At 36.8% G+C, this 20,139-nt stretch overlaps 1 protein-coding gene across 1 annotated transcript; it reads right to left on the minus strand.

Moving 5' to 3' along the window:
• Positions 1 to 1,518: 1,518 nt before the first annotated feature.
• LOC140148732 (uncharacterized) lies at positions 1,519 to 14,409 on the minus strand. Its single transcript, XM_072170783.1, has 6 exons — positions 14,140 to 14,409; positions 12,552 to 12,806; positions 11,992 to 12,023; positions 10,803 to 10,948; positions 5,376 to 5,583; positions 1,519 to 3,459 (listed from the first exon to the last, which is right to left on the minus strand). The coding sequence occupies exons 1-6, from the start codon at positions 14,360 to 14,362 to the stop codon at positions 3,247 to 3,249; spliced, it is 1,077 nt and encodes a 358-aa protein (XP_072026884.1). The 5' UTR covers positions 14,363 to 14,409; the 3' UTR covers positions 1,519 to 3,246.
• Between the last annotated feature and the right edge of the window lie 5,730 nt (positions 14,410 to 20,139).

Raw genomic sequence — 20,139 nt, forward strand, 5'->3', positions numbered from 1 at the left:
TCCCCCTGGGCTCATAATTATTGCATGCACAGCCTTTAGATGTCCCCATTTTCTCTGCTAAAACAAACAAAATAAACATGAAACGCCCACCCCAACGAACTAACTAAACAGAGCCCTACAAACAAATACATCTTGAAACGCAAGCCCGTCGGCCGTGCATGCGTGCTATATAAAACATGAATGTAATAGGCCTACCCGAAACGATTCTGTCAATCAAACTCCAGCACAGCCCGTTATTGGCCAGGATTTTAGTGTGAGGGATAGATAGGCCGAAAAGACAAATTTATCCCAATTTGTAAATTTTTATCTCATTTTTAGTCATTTTAAGGCCCGGTTTTAAGGACTCTTTGCTGTTCCCATGTATTCCTGAAAATTATCTGTGGGGATGTTCCCCACCGACTCCCCTGGGTGCCCCACTCCCACCCAATCAATCACAGGCCTCAAAAAATATTGACCGGGCCGGTCGTGGTTTTTTCTGGCTACGTTACAACAGGGCAGTGTCTTTTAGGTCGAGTGCGTCTTGGGTCGAGCTTGCAACTGGTGATCAGTTTAATTGCATGAGGCTGACATCTTTATAGTATGTTTTATAGAGATAATTGTGTTGCGCATGACAGATGACAAGCTATTGCCTGTCAATCAAATTTGTTACCAAGCATCGGTAAACAAATTTAACAATAGGAGATGACTGAAGGTGACAAAATAAGCTAAAATGGTCATTTTTACACTTTTTTAAAATTTTTTTTTATTTCACATGATTGGTATGCATGTTTTCTTACGTGTAAGATGATAATATATTTTTTGAGCTGACAAAGCCATGACAGATTTTGTATAACCTTAACCAGAGAAGATCTGATGTAACATAGTTGAGCCGTTTTCATTGAGTGTTATCTTGGTTTAATAGCTTTTAATAGGGTTTAAGTCCTTCAAAGGTCGTGGTGAGTTCTACTGTAGACATGACTGCATCATGATTATTTTTAAGTCAACAACATTCAACAATATGATCACCGTGATAGTATGAGAGTATCAGTACCGTGGGTGTCAGTGATCCTGGCCTGACACAGTAGACAAACACACAAACAAACACGCCACACACATGACACATGCATGCAAGGTAACATTGACTATACACTAATCAAACAATGGTATTGATCCTGTACAACTGGTCGTGGTTTATTTACAATCGATTCATTTAAAATCCCCATAGTAAACATTAATTTTGGCAATAGATCTAACATGATTGGTCAATTTAGCTCCGCGAAGCGAAAAGTAAGCTACGCGTAGCAGCTCCACGTTGTGGCGGTTACGGCCAGCCATATATTGATCATGCGAAAATCGTAAAACATAGAATAGAAACAGTGTGGCAGGCGCTCAAAATCTCAAATTGTATGCTTAGCCTGAGTTGCACGGCCTATCTCGAATAAAATCACCATGCGTAGTTGTCGAAAAACGTGAGGATTCATCGTACTATCACGGCAATTTTTAACACGAAGATATAGGGATGATGACGGTGTGTGCCATCAGCCCAGACCTCAACCCAAATACACACTTATTGGGCAAGCTTAGTCGTGCTGTGCGTGCCAGAGTAGCCAATGCAACCACATTGAATGACCTGCGACGAATCCTGGTTGGAGAATGAAATGCTATCCCACAGCAATATGTGACCAGGCTGGTGGCCAGCATGAGGAGCCTGTTGTGACTTCATATGGGTTTTCCACCCACTATTGAGGTTAGTGAATAGTGTTGTTGGTCAATTTGGCACATTCTGTTTGAGACCCCACTACATTCACGAGACGTGTGCTCAGCCGTAAAAAAGTGATTGTTGCAAATGTGGTGTTAATGTAAGGGGTGGGGGATAAATTAGCTGTCCATTGATATTCAACACAATATGAACATGTTTCGTAGATGCTTGAAAATACTTTCCAAACTTTAGTTTTTGCGCGTGGTCAAAGTTACTCTTAGACTAGCCACAGACTATCCGGTGAAAACCTTAACATGCTTAACCAACCGTGCGTTAATAATTACAAAATTATTTAAAGCCATATTATAACATTTGCTAAGGAAGACGCCCTCACTGAATTTTTAAAATTCGTTTTTTTACACGATTAAATTGTACTTTATTAAACCAATATACCCTGCAAAAATCAAGACTCTAGGTGCTGTAGTTTTGTCAAAATCCGGCGCTTTATTATTACGATGGAATTATTAGTCGAACGCATACACGATGTTCATAACACACAGCACGTACACGGCGTGCGGGACGGTGATATACACAACAAAGGGTCGTACCACAACATGACCGAAGGAGCGGTACGTATTGGCGACATGTGCGTGGTAGGAAATTCCAATTTTCTTTGCTTTGCCGTAGTTGTTCGGTTTAAAATAAAAGGGGATATATCTGACAGTAAAAGCTAACATTTTATGGCAAAGAAACGCTAATCTATTTTGTTTGAAAATGTTATAATATGGCTTTAACTACAGTACCGTGACCCGGGGTCTCGATATTGTCCTTATCTTATCATATGACTCTCACCCTCCTGGTACTCATATATTTGTACGTCGGTTTGACCTGGAAAGAAAACCTCATTTGAACCCATCTCGATCTCAGCCCGAGTCAGTGTTGCCGATGCCTCATAAGCAGTGAAAGTACAAAGGCGTGGCGAATCAACAATTGACCTCCCAGTCCGCACTAAATGTCCTCGGGTTTAAAAAATGTTACGTTTACCCAACGGAAGAACACTTCATTGATAAACCATCCAAAACCGGGAGCTAAAGTTAAATAGTCATATGTTTTGATAAAGCCGTGGTAAATGATCTTATGTTATTCACGGAACTAGCATAATTTGGCGTTTTAACCGTATATTGTATAGCTTTTGTGCCGGATCGATCAAGTTCCCAGTTTCAAAAATAACTAGCACTCAATGTTCACACAAGCTAAGCAGTCAACACGTAATATGTGTTTGTAATAAGAATATGATATGAAACTAATACACCACGCTAGAAGCAATGTTAAGTCGTGTTCACACGATCGGACTTATGTCACTTATTACCGGTAATAAGTCACTATTACCGGTTGTAAGTCACTTATTACCGTCATTAACTCACTTAATATGTCCGACCGTATGAACACGACCAATAATGTCATAGCAAACTTTTAATACACGTTATGTATATAATGTATTGATAATTTTTTTTGTAAAAATGGAATACAAAGATTAAACAATCACTGCTATATTAACTCTAAATATTTTACATCATGGGCACGCAACTGGTAATCTTCACAGTTTTGAGAATTGCATTAGTTGGGCGTCCTGATCGTGAAAACACAAACACCAAAGCAGGTTGATATCTCATTGCTTTCCCGCAATGACAACGCATGGAGCCTTTGCAACTAAATGTATACTGTGGTGAGTCAACACACTCCTCGTTAAATGTCCACTGGAAGTAATCCATGCTGTTGAGCTATTACAAAGTGAACCAGAAAATAAAAAGTAAGGAAGAAAAACGCCGTTAATGACTTTTGTATCCATTTCGACTGTATAATAACGTAATCAATTTAAATATGCATAAAAGCTAAGGCATAATCGCCACTGACTCTGGCAATTAACCATGGCCAATACATTGTAGCACCTCCTCCAACTTAAAAGCGGGCAGGAATATATGAGCACTAGCGCTATAATAGAAATCCTGCGCACGGGCCTGCCTACTCTCGTTCTCTTTTATGGTTGTTTGCAACTTATTTGCTTGTTCGATCGTGTCCCTCTGTATTTTGCATACTAGCCTATGTTGTATTATGTTGTATCGTGTTTTATCGTCCCATGGTGCAACGCGCGGTGCAGATTGTCCATTGAAATAGGTGTGAGATCGGCCGTATAAAAAGAGATTGCGATATGCATCGTTGATACAAACTTCCACTTGTAAAAATGCACGGAGGAAGTTGAAATTTACAGTTTTGTACTACGTCTACAGAAATATTTGGGTTTTTTTGTCGACCATAATATTCGGGAAGCACTGAAATACAATTAGTTTGAGTGGCATGTTTATAGACAAAATCAACAGCATGCTGAATTAAAGTAGACATAAGATCCGGGTATAAAGCACTGGACCACTAAATATCTTGGTTGTCGCCCTCCTGTGGCCAGCAGAAGCATTTGTCGCGGTTCCAGCCGGCTTGAGCTCCTCAGTTGAGACGAATACTTGGAACCAAGTCATATATCCCCGGGCATATATCATACGCATATATACGAAGGCTTATGGAACATCGGAATCACAGTAATGATAATCGGATTACACGTAATACTTCGATGGCGAGTTACCTCCACAATACCGCTGCTGCTGCAACTACTACTACCACCACACATCTTTTTCTATATTGGTCCCACTTATACGAACAGTACCTATGCGATGTCTCCGGCATCTTCTATGTCGCTTCCTTTGCCCTGTGTTAGGGTAAGTGTACACCTCATAATAAGGTTTGAGCCCATATTTATTACACAAGTCTTATTTTATTTTATGTAATCATCTTTATTAACAAATGAAGAAGAACATATAACCCCAAGATCAACTGAGATCCATACCGATCTCAGGCAAGGGTAAACACAATTACAAACAGCAAATATACACATAAACAATGAGGAAATATATCATGGCGGTGAGAAAAAAGTTATATGACTTCTTGGACATTCCACTTTGGCTCATGTCTTGAGTTGAAGATTGAGTAAGATGACATGAGAACAGATTTGGTAATTTGGTCTTTTAATACCTTGAATTTCTTTGGGGTGTTAAGTTGTCAGACGAGTCAGCCTATAATTCATATATTATGCATTTTAATACTTGTTCTTATTCAATGGGTGCGTCTTGTAAAGAATCCACGTAATTTGATTGGTTTTCTGGTGTATAATATCTCACAATAGTTGATAGTGATATTAGTCAGGGCGCGCGCCGCCACGCAACGGCGGCACGCTTGTTGCTCCTCAATGATCACGCGATAATGCATTCGCGTAATACACGTGCGAGAACTAAGAACGCGATTCGGCGGCTTAGATGTTCGTGATGGTTTCGTTCATTTAAAACAACGGGGATGTCCTCACAAAAGTAACTTTATTTTTGTCTGAAAAAGGCAGTTTTTCTCGCAAAAATTACATTAAAACTGAATAAGAATGAGAATAAAAGATAGGATTTTGTCTTTTATCTATCCAATATCGTGTCACAATGGATGGGCTGGCCAATATTTTTTATCGTAGTGGATACCGGCTGTGGTCTACTCAATAGCCCATCCATTATGACACGATATTGTATATCATTTATTCTCTAATAAAAGAATGCACAATGTATGCAATTTAGTGAGAGAATATGGACTACATTTACTTATTGCTTACCTGGGCCAATTGAGCTAACTCATTCGTATCACTAGTTGTAACCAGATATGTGTATGACATTGATGGAGGTTTGACTTCACATACTCTGGACATTCCACTGGTCTGCCTTGGGCCTCGACCGCCCCCAGGATGATCTTGGTTGCCCGTTGGGTGATTATGGTTGCCACGCCTTTCATACTCGGTGATATTTATAAAAATTTCAGAATATCTGAAAAGTAAGGAATTTACATTGCAATGTTAGTTTTACTTGAATTAAGGTACGCACACACTTTCTATAGTCCGACTACAGTGTTGCTTGTGTAGCATTTCAAAGCTCTAATAATTTGTTACCTTTTTGATGTATGAGGTACACAAACGTAGAGCAAATTGATTAATTGATCATGCCGGAGAAAACCAGGCAGTGGCAGGAACATCAAGGTTGTCCGAATTTGCCCATATTTGGTGTAGTAGTGGTGTTTGATGAAACATTCTCACTAAAACTTTTCCAGGATTCTGACCTCCCTTGTTAAGGGTTTATAGCCCTTATTTGTTTTGGTACAATCTACCCCCTTAAAAATAGATTAATTTTTCCTGAATTTAAGCCAATTTTGTATTCTCATTTTTTCATAAGTGGTTGAAGTTATTTAAGTAAATTAAGTATTTGTAGGAAACATCTACCCCGGGCATTACAGGGAACAATTGACATTCAACCAACCCCTATCATTTGGCTTTAGGGGGTGTCTAAACATACCCCCCCTCAAAATGTCTTAAAAAATTGAATTTTTAGTTGAAGAATTCAAATGCAAATATAAAAAATATACATCCAAATTTTGAATTTTTGTTGGTGTCATTAGAGTGACCCAACATGTGGCTAATGTGGGAAACAAATTAGAATATCTTGGGGCGGTGTTGCTTTTTTTAGAAAATACAGTGTTTCTATATGGTATTTTTAGCAATATTACAAACTGAAAATATTGTAATATTAATGAAATCTGTGATTATTTCAACTACATACTTTATTTAGAGCTGGTTATTAAGTTGAGTACGGTTTTAAACTTTAATATCATGGATAACAAAAGCAAAATGTTACTAAAACTTAAGTGTTTCTAGATTTTATTCGATCTAAAATGAGAAAAACCAAAAATACGTGGCTAAACACTCAAACAAAAGTAAGAAATAAACTATTATTTGGTAAGCAGCACTCCCTTAGGATTTAAATCATGATCATACAACATTACTTAGCATCAACATATAAATATGAGTTATTATAGACCTATTCAGTTTTTTTATTAGTGCATAATCATGATGACACTTTGTATGTTACTGTTCTTTTCGACGCCTAATTGTACTACATGTAGCTGAGGACAGGCAAGTGTCAAAATGATATTCTAGCTTACACATAAGAAGTTGTTTGGAACTGAAAGTGCAATGTTTACATTGCTTTGAGGAATCACTACATTAAGATCCATGTATTGTTTTTTTCACGCTGCATGCTTTTGGAAATATTGATAACGATCGGATCCTTCTCAAATTGTCACAACGTAGACCATGCCCTTATTTGCTTTGTTTTTAACGATTGGTAATATACAATATAATTGTAATACAAAAATTATTACCTCATTATACCTCATTCATTCTAGTGAACATTATAGTTAACATGGTTAACAAATAATAATTCAAGCAACCCCTATCATCTGGCCTCCCTCAGAACTTCTTTAAAATTTTCATTTTTATTAAATGAATTCACAAGCATTCTATATATAGAATATACATCCAAATTTTGTTTTGTTTTCATCTTCCACCAATTGAACCAACCTTAGGCTGTAGGCCTAGACTGTGGGAAACAAATCAGATTATCTTTGGATGGTGTTGCTTGGTTTAATAGAAAATTCAGTGTTTCTATATGGTATTTTAGCAAGATCACAAAACTGACAATCTCCGTTAAGGAAGCACATGTCTTGTAAGGTATTTCTTCATTATAAAGTTGACTAAAGTTACCAAGCTGATAATAAATGGAAAAATAAACATTACTAAACCTTTAACATATAGATGTTTCTATATCTCATTTGATTAAACAATCATAAAGCTGAAAGATATCGTATGTCTTTCATACATTATGCCATGTTGCACGTATACTAAAATCGAATGAACATGGTGTATGCCAGAATCTTGAGGTTCATTTGCTTCAGCAACAAGTGTCAACATTATTTTCGAGTTGACTTGACATCTAAAGATCTTGTTTGGAGCTGAAAGTGCAAATTTACATTCCTCTAAGCCATCTACAAATTGTCCCAACGTAGATTGGCTGTGTTCTTATTTGCTTTGTTTCAAAATATCACAATCAGCCTATAAATAATATAATGTAAGAAAACAAAATGTTACCTCATACTGGTGTTTGAAATACAATTATCGTGGCATTGTTGAAAATGTCTATTAACAAGTTACAAAGTAACCACTAAAGAAAAAACAAAGCATGATACTCGCAATATTAATTTTGGGTATCTCAAATGGAAAGCTGTTACTTTTAGTTGGACATTGCAAAAAAGACAAGATTCTTGGATTTTACTCTCAATCGTCCATTGATATTTCTGATCATGATAATCATGATAATATAGAACAACTCATCCCAACTTACCCAATATTTTATTGAAAAGTATACAATTTTATACCTCAAATATTTCAAGCACAATCTAAGTATTCCAGCCAGAATAGATACTTTGATTAAATCATATACATCAAACATGTTTTACTTCTCAAGTATTTATGATGTCTTGCTGTAATATTATTTCCAGTTCAAAGATGCATGCAAAAGCATTCAAAGGTCACTTTATGACTGTGCAATTTATCTAGGTTATTTTATTCTGTCTGATATCATGATGTTCCATGAAGTTTGCTTTTTAATAAACAAAATATGGATTGGTACCAATCGTTTTAATCCAACCTGTATATCTCGCATGTAAATGTAGGCCTATGAATTACATTCCAGACAGATGTCCAAAAAACTTCTAAAATTTGACCTCTGCATGACCTTTGACCTGACCCGTGCAAAATGTTCCACTGGTCATGAGATTTGTTGTCACTGGGTTTGAGCCCCATACCCCTTACAGATGTCCAGAAAAAGAAATGATAAGATTTGACCCCAGATAACCTTTGACCCGACCCCTGCAAAGTGTTCCAAAAATTCCCCTAGTCATTAAGTTTGAGTCCCGTACCCCTTACAGATGTACAGAAAATGAATTTCTAAAATTTGACCTCTGCATGACCTTGGACCTGACCCCTGTAAAATATTCCCTGGTCATGAGATTTGTTGTCACCGAGTTTGAGCCCCATACCCTTACGGATGTCGAGATAATGCAATTGTAAGATTTTACCCCCTTAATGACCTTTGACCTCAATTCTTTGTTCAACTTTTAGACATTAGCTAAAGCTGATGCAGGTATGCACGTGACATCATTGTGTTATGAAATTTGTGGAAGAAGAAGCATTTTTAGTGAAAATCACATTTTGGCCATAATGACCTTTGGATGACCTTTGACCCCGAGTTGGTCATGTAACATTTGTGCCCCCACCCATTGGTCCTTGTGACCAAATATGGTTACATTGGCCTAAAGCATAGGCCCTATGGCTACGATGGCTCATTACAAGTTTGACAGAAGAAAGAAAGAAGAACTGTCCAAAAACTTGGACATTTCCGATTGTAATTGAACAAAATCCTGGTTTGATTTAGTGAATATTTCAGTATTTATAAGGCAGTTGCAGTTCAAGCAGTATAGCATGAAATTGAAGATCATAAAAGACCATATCTGCCCCAGCTACTAGCTAGGCCTACTAGAACTACACCCCATGGCTAAGATTCGTGGGCACTTGCAGTATAGTGTTTCTAGAATAATTATTTGTGAATGTAAACTGTGATCCAATTTATTTGAAATGATTAACTGACTCCTTTATAAACTCTTGTGATCTATGTTAGTTATCAGCTATTAGCTGCTATTATCACAATAGCCAACTAATATCCTATTATTACTCACAACATTGAGGGCTTTTAGGCATACTTTTTTTATTAATATATAAAACAATATAATGATATAATTAAAAAATGCGTATACACAATTGGCCTACATTATATTTAATGGACCTACATTTATATTGTAATTTTGTTCATCATGGTTTATCACAAGGTAGTCTTGTATTCAGTATTTCTGTTTTGTATTTTACTCAGATAGCTAAATATGAATTGTTTTGTATTTAGAAACACTTCTGCAGACTTGACATGATTCTATTTAGAAAAATCTAAAACAATGTCACCATATGAAAACATTTTAAGCATTTTAAGACTAAAAATAGAATTGTCACATTCAGTTTCCTCCAATTTTAGACTTACAATATCATTTTAAAGAAATTTATTAGGCGAAAATACTGTCTAGAAACACCAATTTTATGCAAATTCGTTACACCGCCCGAATCTACCATTTATTGTTTGTAGTAGACCAATATAGTCTCAAAATGTTGACATTTAAAAAAATCAATATTTAAGATGTATATTTTCATAAAAGGGCTTTAAAAATTACCCTTTTTTTACATTTTTTAAAAATGCTAAAGAGGGGGTAACATTGATGACCCCTCCTGAAAACCCAAGACCCGAATCATTGCAATTTTAAGTTCTATATTACAAATAAACTATGGTTTTGACAAATATTTCAAAATAAAATCCAATCGAGAAGTTGCTGATAGAAAAATAACTTCATAAACTTTGCCATTTTTCAACTGTTTTCACAGCAATTTTCCTGTGTCAAAGGCCCCAAATTAGGGGGTACCCATATTTCCCTACCCAGGGGGGTCAGGTGGGTCTAGTCTGGCATGTGAAAATATGTCATCCAGTACATCAATCTTACAAAGTATGAACCGATTTGGCCAACCTTCATGTTCCCAGATTTTGTCATATTGCCTGCATCTCTCTGGCATGGACAATTAATTATTGGCAATGATGGTGATAATAATAATGACATTATACAAATATTGAATTTTAATGAGTTTAATGGTAAGAATATTTTCATGAGGTGAATTATGGACTATTGAATGGAGCAGTTCATAATCACCGAATGAAAATACTCTTTCCATTGAACGAATAAAAATATTTAATATTTGTTTTATAACTCATAAATAAAATTCCCTTGCTTCCTTTTTTTATAACTTATCAGGAAAACAAAATAAATTAAAAGATATCTAAATGCATATTTATTTTAGAAGCAACACCCGCAGCTATAATTGGCGAGTCGAGCTGGAAACCTCGCGCTTCTGTCAGCGTTGCTATGGTAGGCCCCGCGTCCGTGCAATGGAAAATGACTATTCCACGGACGCGGAGTGCAATAGTCCTTTTGCAGCTGGCCACTAAAATAACAGAAATAATCAGTAGTAGTTGGCCAATCATATTACAAGAAGTTACATTACCTGTCCAGAATTAGTAGCTCCTGTTCATGTGTGAGTGGTGGAAGCAAAGTCGTATTGTAATATTCTGGTTCACGTAACAGTTCCGGGTCAAATGTGTTTCCCATATTTCTGATCAAGGCATCATAGTTTCTGTTCGCACCATTGACCTGTTAAAGTAATTAAGTAAGTATCACAGTCATATAACTATACCGCGCCGTGAATGACAAAATAGGATTTAAAATTAAGGATCAGACGTTAGTTAGTCACGATCAAATTCCTACAAGATCATACATCAGAACAGGTTGTATCAAAATGATTGGTGGTAATGGACAAGACTGCCACATCCAAATTCAACTTACGATCTACCTAATTTGATTATTGTAGTTATAGATGGTCACCAAACTGTACATTCTATTCATTTTCAGAGGATCAGATGTTGGATTCGGAAGAAGCCGGTTTGTTTTTCAATAGATATGAAACCTGATGGGTACCAATCATTTTAATACACCTTGTACATATTTCAAAAATGCAATGGCTCGGGTGGTCTGACTTGTTCATATAAGCCAATCAAAATATGAAATCACCACATGCCACAGAATCTATTTCACATGCGTCCATCTTCCAAAAGCTCACACAAAAACATATCAAAAGTCCCTGAAACCCAAGTAGTGGAACAGTGCTTAATTTGCATAAATCCAAAATGGTCGCTTATGCAGGGGGTGAAATTTCAGAGTTGGTCAAATCTTGTTAAAAACCATACCAATGTATTTCTCTCCACATAAGGATTTTACAAAAGTATAGTTTGATTTCCGATGTACAGTTCTGAGGTATAGGGGGGAAAGGTCACAATTTTTTGGATTCCACAATGGACAAAAATTGATTTTAAATTTGATTTTGATAACAAAATGTCTCAGATTGCTCCGCTTGCAAAAACATTTAACATTACCAAAAAGATCAAAATCCACTGAGCCCTGTTGACCTTGATCTATTTTATGATGTGACCTATCACATCAAATATAATGCATCTGCTCTCATTTTAATTCATTTTTGCTAAAGGAACAATCTGAGACCGATTGGATGAAAATTGTGGACGCAGGTGTGAGAGCAGTCTGTTTGCCGCTGACGCTCAAAATAGAAAAAATAACCAATAGTAATTGGGCAATCAAATGACAAGGATCTTTGCATTGAGTTATATAATAGAAAATGTTACCTGTGCTGGTGAAAAGTTCATATTAAGATAATCTGAAAAAAAAATTAAAAATGATATTCAATCTTCAATTCTTTATAGTCCAGAAATAAAATTGGGGCTCATCTATCATCAATATTCATCGCCGATTGACACGTGACTTATTTCCATCTACGAGCAACACCAGCTCTATAAATGTACATGTCTGCAGTTGCCCGATTAAATTGGGCACAAATTCGCGAATTGGGCACACATTCGCGAGTTGAAAAGGTCAGTCTAGACTACTTTACTCATATTTTTCAAGTAATTTAAGTGAGTCTTAGCTGCAAAAATACCCCACTCCGCCACATTTTCATAAACATTTAACCCTTCTATCATCAGCTAATCAGATACCTGCATTGGACAAATTTGAGTCACCAGAAAGATATCTTTTCCATAACCATAGAACGATCTTTTTGAATAAATTTCATTATTTTTTTTTCTAACTTCATATTTTTGACATATCTGTTATTCACTATTATGAAATAATGTTACTTAAACAAAATAATCTATAAGCAAAATGAAATCACCACGCATGGACTTACTCTCAGTAAGAATAACATTGAAGCCACAGTCTACCGTATTACCAGCGTTATCTCTGTAAGTATAAGTAACTCGCGTTGTTCCTGCAGGAAACCGATCACGAGGAGCATGAGAACTGAAAACCAGGATAGGTTCTGAAGTGTCATCAGTAGCTCGTGGTTCCTTGAAATTTATGGGTGTACCACTAGGATCGGCGTTAGGTCCAAGGCTTCTACTAATATCTTTGGTTTGCTCACAAACTGGTGGTATAACGTCCCCTGAAAATAATAGTAAACATAGTAATCTTCACATTGAAATGAGTGAGTATTCTTGTTATTATGAAAGTTATGGTTGTAATTTAAGAGAATAATAATAATGATAACAAATAGGGGAATAAGAACAACAAGAAGAAGGAAGTAAACGAATACCAATATTACTACATAAATAAGATCGATTATAATGATTATAATAATATTTTTAAACTGCATGAAGTATAATATTTATCATCATGGCATCCGTCTGTCTCGGGAGACAATGGAGTTTTGTGCCCTTTAAGTCACTCTGATGTTTGGCTGCATCGCTTGCTGTGACTATGCAGTCCAATTCTGGAACGGCAAATCCTCTTACATTTGCTGCAACTGAAAACAACTTCTTGCCATGGTGGAGCTGCGATCGAGCCCTGCCGTCTTCGCTCTCTTCTTTCTTCCCACTGCTGGACCTTCTTCTGGTTTCCAACACGTGCTCCAGTCTTGACGGCATCTTTCCAGCTATTGCGATCTGCAGCCATGCTTTCCCCGTTTGATGAGTTGATGTCACAATTTTTCATGTCTCGCTTGCAGACGTCCTTGAAGCGCAGGGCTGGTCTTCTAACAGGTCTGGAGCCGATTTCTAGCTGGCTATACAGCAGGTCTTTTGGGATTCTACCATCATCCATTCGGCTGACATGTTCAAGCAGCCATCTCAAGCGTCTTTGTGACAGGAGTGCGAACATGCTTAAGATGCCCGCTTTTTCCAAGACGGCTTTGTTGGTGACATGGTCCTGCCATGTGAAGCCTAGGATACGTCTGAGGCAGCGCATGTGGAAAGCATTCAGTCTCTGTTCTGATGTGCATATAGTGCCCATGCCTCGCTTCCATAGAGAAGAGTGCTGAGTACACAGGCCTGATACACCCTCATCTTTGTGTTGATGGTTAGCATGGTGTTTTCCCATACTCTCTTTGAGAGACATGCCATTGCAGTAGATGTCTTGCCAATGCGTGTATTCAAGTCTCCGTCAAGCGATAGAATGTTGGAAATTTTGGAACCAAGCAAGGTGAAAGCTGCTGATGAGTCTCTGTAGGTCCGCTTCTGACTTTGCCGTCAAAGTCGCATCGTCAGCAAATAGCATATCTCTGATCAGGACTCTCTGCACCTTGGTCTTTGCTCGGAGACGTGAAAGGTTTAAAAACAGACCACTTCTTGTGTGGAGATACAGACCATCCTCAGATGAGCTGAAAGGATGCGTCAGTAGCAGAGAGAAAAAGACCGAAGAGTATAGGAGCAAGCACACATCCCTGCTTCACTCCACTCCTGATTTTTGGAAGTATAATAATGTATTAGCCAATCACACACCTTGAGTTGTCTTAGCAGTTGTGGAAACTAAAAGGGTAGTCTCTTCTTCCTCTGTTGTTGACTCAACGGGATTTACGCTCTCCCCATCCGTAGTTGATTCGGTAGAAACATCAGAAGTGGTAAAATCAGGTTTGGTTACCGCATCTGTAGTAGAGTCAATAGGCGTGACAGAAGTGTAAGGATCAAGGTAGTCTTCCTCTTCTGTAGTAGATTCAATGTGCATTATAGGACTGACAGAAGTTTTATAAGTAGATTGTGCTCCCTCGTCTCCTGTAGATTCTGCAGAAGTGACGGAATCATACGTGGTTACCATCTTTGTTGTTGATTCTGCAAGACCCATATCAGCTGTACTCACAAGAGTGTTAGATTCTACTGAAAAAGGAAAGGAAACAAAAAAGATCACCACTAAGAGAAGGAAGACAATAATCTAAAAGGGAAAAGAAGACAGGAAAGAACATGAAGAAGATGATTATAGAAGGAAATAAGAAAGGATAAAGATTTGGGTGAGGAACTCGTACTTTTAATATTGTTGTGCTATCACAAAATGCCATTGGAATTTACATTTCTGAAAAGTATAAGGACATTTTGTATCGACATGCAATAGGGCAATTGAACGCCGCTCTTTATTACAATTAATGAGAACCTTTTTAGGATTTTGAGTCAGAAATAAGTTGATAGAAGCGTATCTCAGATATAAGGTGTTCAAGAAGCGCATGTAAAAAGCGAATGTTCAGCATTATTCCTACCTGCATAAATTACAAACTGGCACGTATCATTATTCTCCATTGAGTCAACAACCTGTACAGTTATCACATTTTCTCCGGCAGCGAAATTAGCCATTGCTAGTGTTACGACTGAGTGATCTGTGTACATCATTGTCCCAATATCATTGTTCCGGGTAGAGAAAATCATCCTCACAGATCCATGTGCACCAATAATAATGGGACATGGAACAACAACATCGTCCTGGTTTTCCATTGGTACTGTTACTGGTGATTGAGGACAGGTAACACGGATACGAGTGGGTTCTAATCAGAGATAACCAACAAAACAAAAAAAAAAAAAAAAAAAAAAGGCTGAGGAAAATACACAAACAAACTATACTCATACCAGCCTCTTTCATTCTCAATTACCGTTCGGACGACAACATGTAAATTGTTGACCTTTTATGAGCTTTCCCCCCAAGTGATTTATATACTTGAAGATCAATTGTTGCCATAAATGTGATGTGATCAAGTAAAATCAGTCAGAATTCGGAAATATTGATTGTAAGATATCGCCAAACAAAGGAAATATTTCCTTTCGTTTCATATTGTTTTGGAAACTAAAACTGTTCGTATCTTTTGAACTGGTTGTTCAATTTCAATAGGGTTTTCTGCAAAATGCAGCTTTGTAAATGTTTTTTACTATCCTATAAGAAACTGAAAATTGAATATGACCGACTTCAGACTGATTTTACTTGATCACACCACAAATATTAAGCTATCATTTTAAAACAATAAACACGATAGTCAACGTTCTTTGAGTACCTGGTGCAGCAATTACATGAACATCAAATTGACAGCTTCTCTGAGTACCAGTTAAATCAGTGACCACTGCCGTGACTGTTGTTGTACCACTTGCAAAGAGGCTACCAGATGGAGGCGAGTATGTGAATTGATACCCTGTCGCCCCTGCTGTACCTCCGGTTGCTGTTGATGCGTAGGTCACTTGGGTGTCAGACTGTCCTGCTAAAAGTGTTACCACTGGGCCCGGATTTGGACATTGGATAGCTAGTGTTGCCGCTGTGAAATAAAATTATAATTAATGTTATGAAGTGTCATGTTTATAGTGTCACGATCATTGGTGATATTCTATAGAATTATGAATTACCATATGGATGGGTCTACACTATTTTGGAATGTTTTGTCCTGCACTAAAGGCCTAATCAGGCTGCACTCATCACCTGTGTATGTAATGAGTAATCGAGGATTGAATATGATACCTACACCACCCTACGCTATACATAAATTCGCCTAGCCCCATTTCCCTAACATAAAATTGATTTTTGCTTGATCACACCACAAATATTAAGTCCATTTCAAGAACAGGTTATCATTAAAAATATAAACACGATAGTCAACGTTCGTTAAATACCTGGTGCAGCAATTACATGAACATCAAATTGACAGCTTCTCTGAGTACCAGTTGAATCAGTGACCACTGCCGTGACTGTTGTTGTACCACTTGCAAAGACACTACCAGATGGAGGAGTATATGTGAATTGATACCCTGTCGCCCCTGGTGTACCTCCGGTTGCTGTTGATGTGTAGGTCACTTGGGTATCAGACTGTCCTGCTGAAAGTGTTACCACTGGACCCGGATTTGGGCATTGGATGGCTAGTGTTGCTGCTGTAAAATGAAATGAAATTTAATGGTATTTGAGAGAAGTTTCATATTTTTTGTCACGATCATGGGTAGAATATAAGATATTATGCAGCTCAATTTTCTCAACAGATATAATGAAGATTTCCTTGTAATTGCTGTTGAGGGGTACACGTTGGTGTCTCTGTATAATACAAAATTGATTTAAATACTTGTATAGGCTATAGAGTGTGCCTATGCATGCTAACATTCTATAACAAAATTTATGTTCAAACATAGCAACTACAAATTTGACCAACCACATAAAAATCCCTCAATAGAAGATACACAAACACACCTGAAGTGACAGTAAATTGGCACGATGCACTGGTTTCAAATTTATCCGTAGCGTGTGCTGTAATAACATTTGAGCCATGCATACTGTAGTCCAATATAACCTGATTATTTGGTCTGCTTTGGGTGAAGCCAATCTCAGCGCCTGTTTCATCAGTGTAAGTAAGGGTTACTTTCCCCCGAAATCCAGAAACGGTTGGAGTAGTAAAGGTAACAGCATTTTGTCCATCGATAATCTGCGATGATGGGCAGATAATGCTTGGGCCTGCAATAGAATAATATATCGTTCTTTAATGACATGTTCTTTCATCTGTTTCTAATAGTTTTTTCTTCGCTTCCATACGTTAATTCTTTTCAACCTTTCTATTCGGAATGTTTTTTTCTTCGTTTTAGCTAAAGCTGTTTACAATTTCCACTAAAAGTTGCACACTTGATAGAAAGCTACAGTTGTTGTAAGCAAAAGTCTTGTGCTTTGTCAGGGCTAAACGTTCAGAGAGTGTTACAGTTTATTCATTCAAAAATGATGAAATAATCTTACTATAATTTGCCTAATGTTGTGTGGGGGTGTGTATGTGGGTATGTGGGTTAAAGGCTCCGTCAGTATTGATCCGGGCCTCGCCAAATTCGCACGGGGGTCAAATTTTAAACTCGGTGGGTGGAATCCTTGATGCGAGGGGAATGCGGAGGTCACATTTGGTTGAGATCGGTAAAGAATTGGGCTCAAAATTGGCGAAAATTTGATTTTTTTTTTGTTTTATCCAAAATCCACAGTAGGCTTAACCATTGTATTGCACCCTGAATGCCCTCTCTGTTAATCTATAAATAGCTCTGATGATATGCGCTAATCATGCTGATACATGTATAGGCCTTTGCACAATATACATGTACTAACTCTTGCTATTTTTTTAATTAATCAAAATTGACCAAAATTAAAGGTGTAGTTGGGACATACGACAGGCATGTCCAATATTTTAGACTGTTGATCAGCCAATCAGCATGATTGTTTATCGCCTGTGTGTTTACGCTCATGTACGCGATAAGCACAGCTCCGACACGAGAGAAATAAAAAATGAACTTTAGTTTGGCTGTGAAACCGTATACATTCTGTTCTAATAACTATCGCAAGACCAAACGATGAGTCAGGAACATATTCTCTTAGGCTACACCATTTCATGGTAAAGCAACGACAACAACCCGCATTTTGATACATGTATGTCTTTATAGTGTAAGCGGGAGCGCAATATCATGTGCTTTGTGGGACAGTTTTGAATGTCTTTTGTCTTGAATCCCTAGTTTTTTATCGTCTCGTAGTTCATGTCTTAGTCGTTGTTTAAGGGTAGACAAGGTATTGTTGGTCGAAGCAGCCAAATAATTGACTTTCATTATCTAAATCAATATATTATTGAAAAAATAACACTTTGATATTTTGCAAAAGTTCATTCTACAAATCATTTACTTTGAAAACTTGCATGATTTATTGTTGGTAATGAGTTGTGTACGTTTTACAAAAGTGTTGTTGTTTCAGCCCTGTTTACAACATAACTCAAGAACCACAGAACCTAAAAAAAGTATATCTGTGATATTTGAATTCTTCAATGATCAATGCAATATTTGCTATGATATAATATTACTATTATTTAATAATAATTACAAACGTTTTATAGAAAAGGTTTAACTGCCGGGTTATATAAATTAAAAAGGGTATAGAACGTTTTAATAGCATAAAACGTGAAACATTTTTGAATACTTGATGCAAAACATTCTAACAGAATGTTATATAACTATTGACAAATATTGCAAACATTTTTACAATAACGTTTAAAAAACGTATTCATGATAACACGACATTTACGAGTAAATGACGTGTTTGGGGCTCGAGCAAACTGAGTAAACGTTGTAAGAACATTTTTGTGTTTGCTGGGTTCTAAACCCTTTGGGTCTATCATCCTCAAAATATTGCTTAATATAATATAATGTTGTTGACAATCCAAAGCTTGATCTTACCGGTAGCAGAGACTGGCACCAACCCGACAATAAGTAAAAGAATAAAGTAGGTCAACATTGTTGCTGGCTTATACAGTTGATTGGTTACATAACATCAACGAAGATTGTAAAACCTCCTTTGGTCGTATAGGTGCTATGGTGTTGAAAACGTTATCCCATACGACGTTAACGTTGTATTAAAGAAATGGTGAATTTACCAAATCTCTTCTTGGATTATCTGTTGCTGACAAAACACTTGCATGTATGCATCGGAATCGATGTCAGTTGAAGTTGAAACAAGAAGACAAAAACAGAAGTATTTATTAAATACTTCTAGATAGTCTTTGCAGATACTAGAAGTACGTATTTCTACGTGGAATGCTTGGCTAGTTCACCGGGTTTTCTAACATGAGTGTGAAACTGTTAACATGTCGAAATACATAAAATACAGCACACATACTTAAATTGAAGCTTTATATAATATTTCCAAGTACAAAGCAAGCACGCGTAATACGTTCTGTAGTTTTGCTTGTATATATTTTAATATGAGTTTAAATCGGCCATCATGCCAGCAATGTAAACTGGTTTTAGGCAAAATTTTATAATTAATCGCTACCGACTTGTGATTCATCACTCACCAATAAAATGGATGCTTACTTTCTGAACAGGAAAGAAGAGTCTGCGGGGTTGACAGGTATATCGCATTTCACGAGCAACTGAACTATGTATATAAGATTAACTTCTGTTGATACAGATTTTCCATGACCTTTGTCAGAGTCATTGAAGCGTGAAGTGCATTTCCTTTCTTGTTTAAAATAAACCACAAATCCATTATTACAAAAATCATATTGACAGGACAAATACTAGATAAATAATGATATAGGCTATTTCGTTTTTGAAAGTGATTAATATTGTACTTTGCAGGGTGGGAAATATGGTGTGTTTTTACTCTATATATAGTGTTATAATTTTTTTGTAGCCATACTAAAGTTTTCTGGAGTTTCAATAATATTACGTGGCTCTAGACATAAGTGTCAAAAATAAAATTTCTTGTATGTAAAATCATTTGTAAAATCGCAAAACTTATTTTCAATAACATTTTGCAAATGTTGTTGTATTGTTTTTTCCTATCAAATGTTTTTAAAATGTTTTCATGACCTTCAAATGAACGTTTTATAACATTTTTGTGTTCGCTTGGTCAATAAAACTATCATTTAATATGTGTTTTATTTTTATTTGAATAAAAAGAATTAACAGAATGAAGGAAACGACATTGATAAATATATACATTAGCTCCAAGGGTCCGACTCCTTTTACGCT

This window comes from Amphiura filiformis, chromosome 1 (assembly GCF_039555335.1).
Source record: "Amphiura filiformis chromosome 1, Afil_fr2py, whole genome shotgun sequence".
In the NCBI taxonomy this organism is placed as follows: Eukaryota; Metazoa; Echinodermata; class Ophiuroidea; order Amphilepidida; family Amphiuridae; genus Amphiura; species Amphiura filiformis.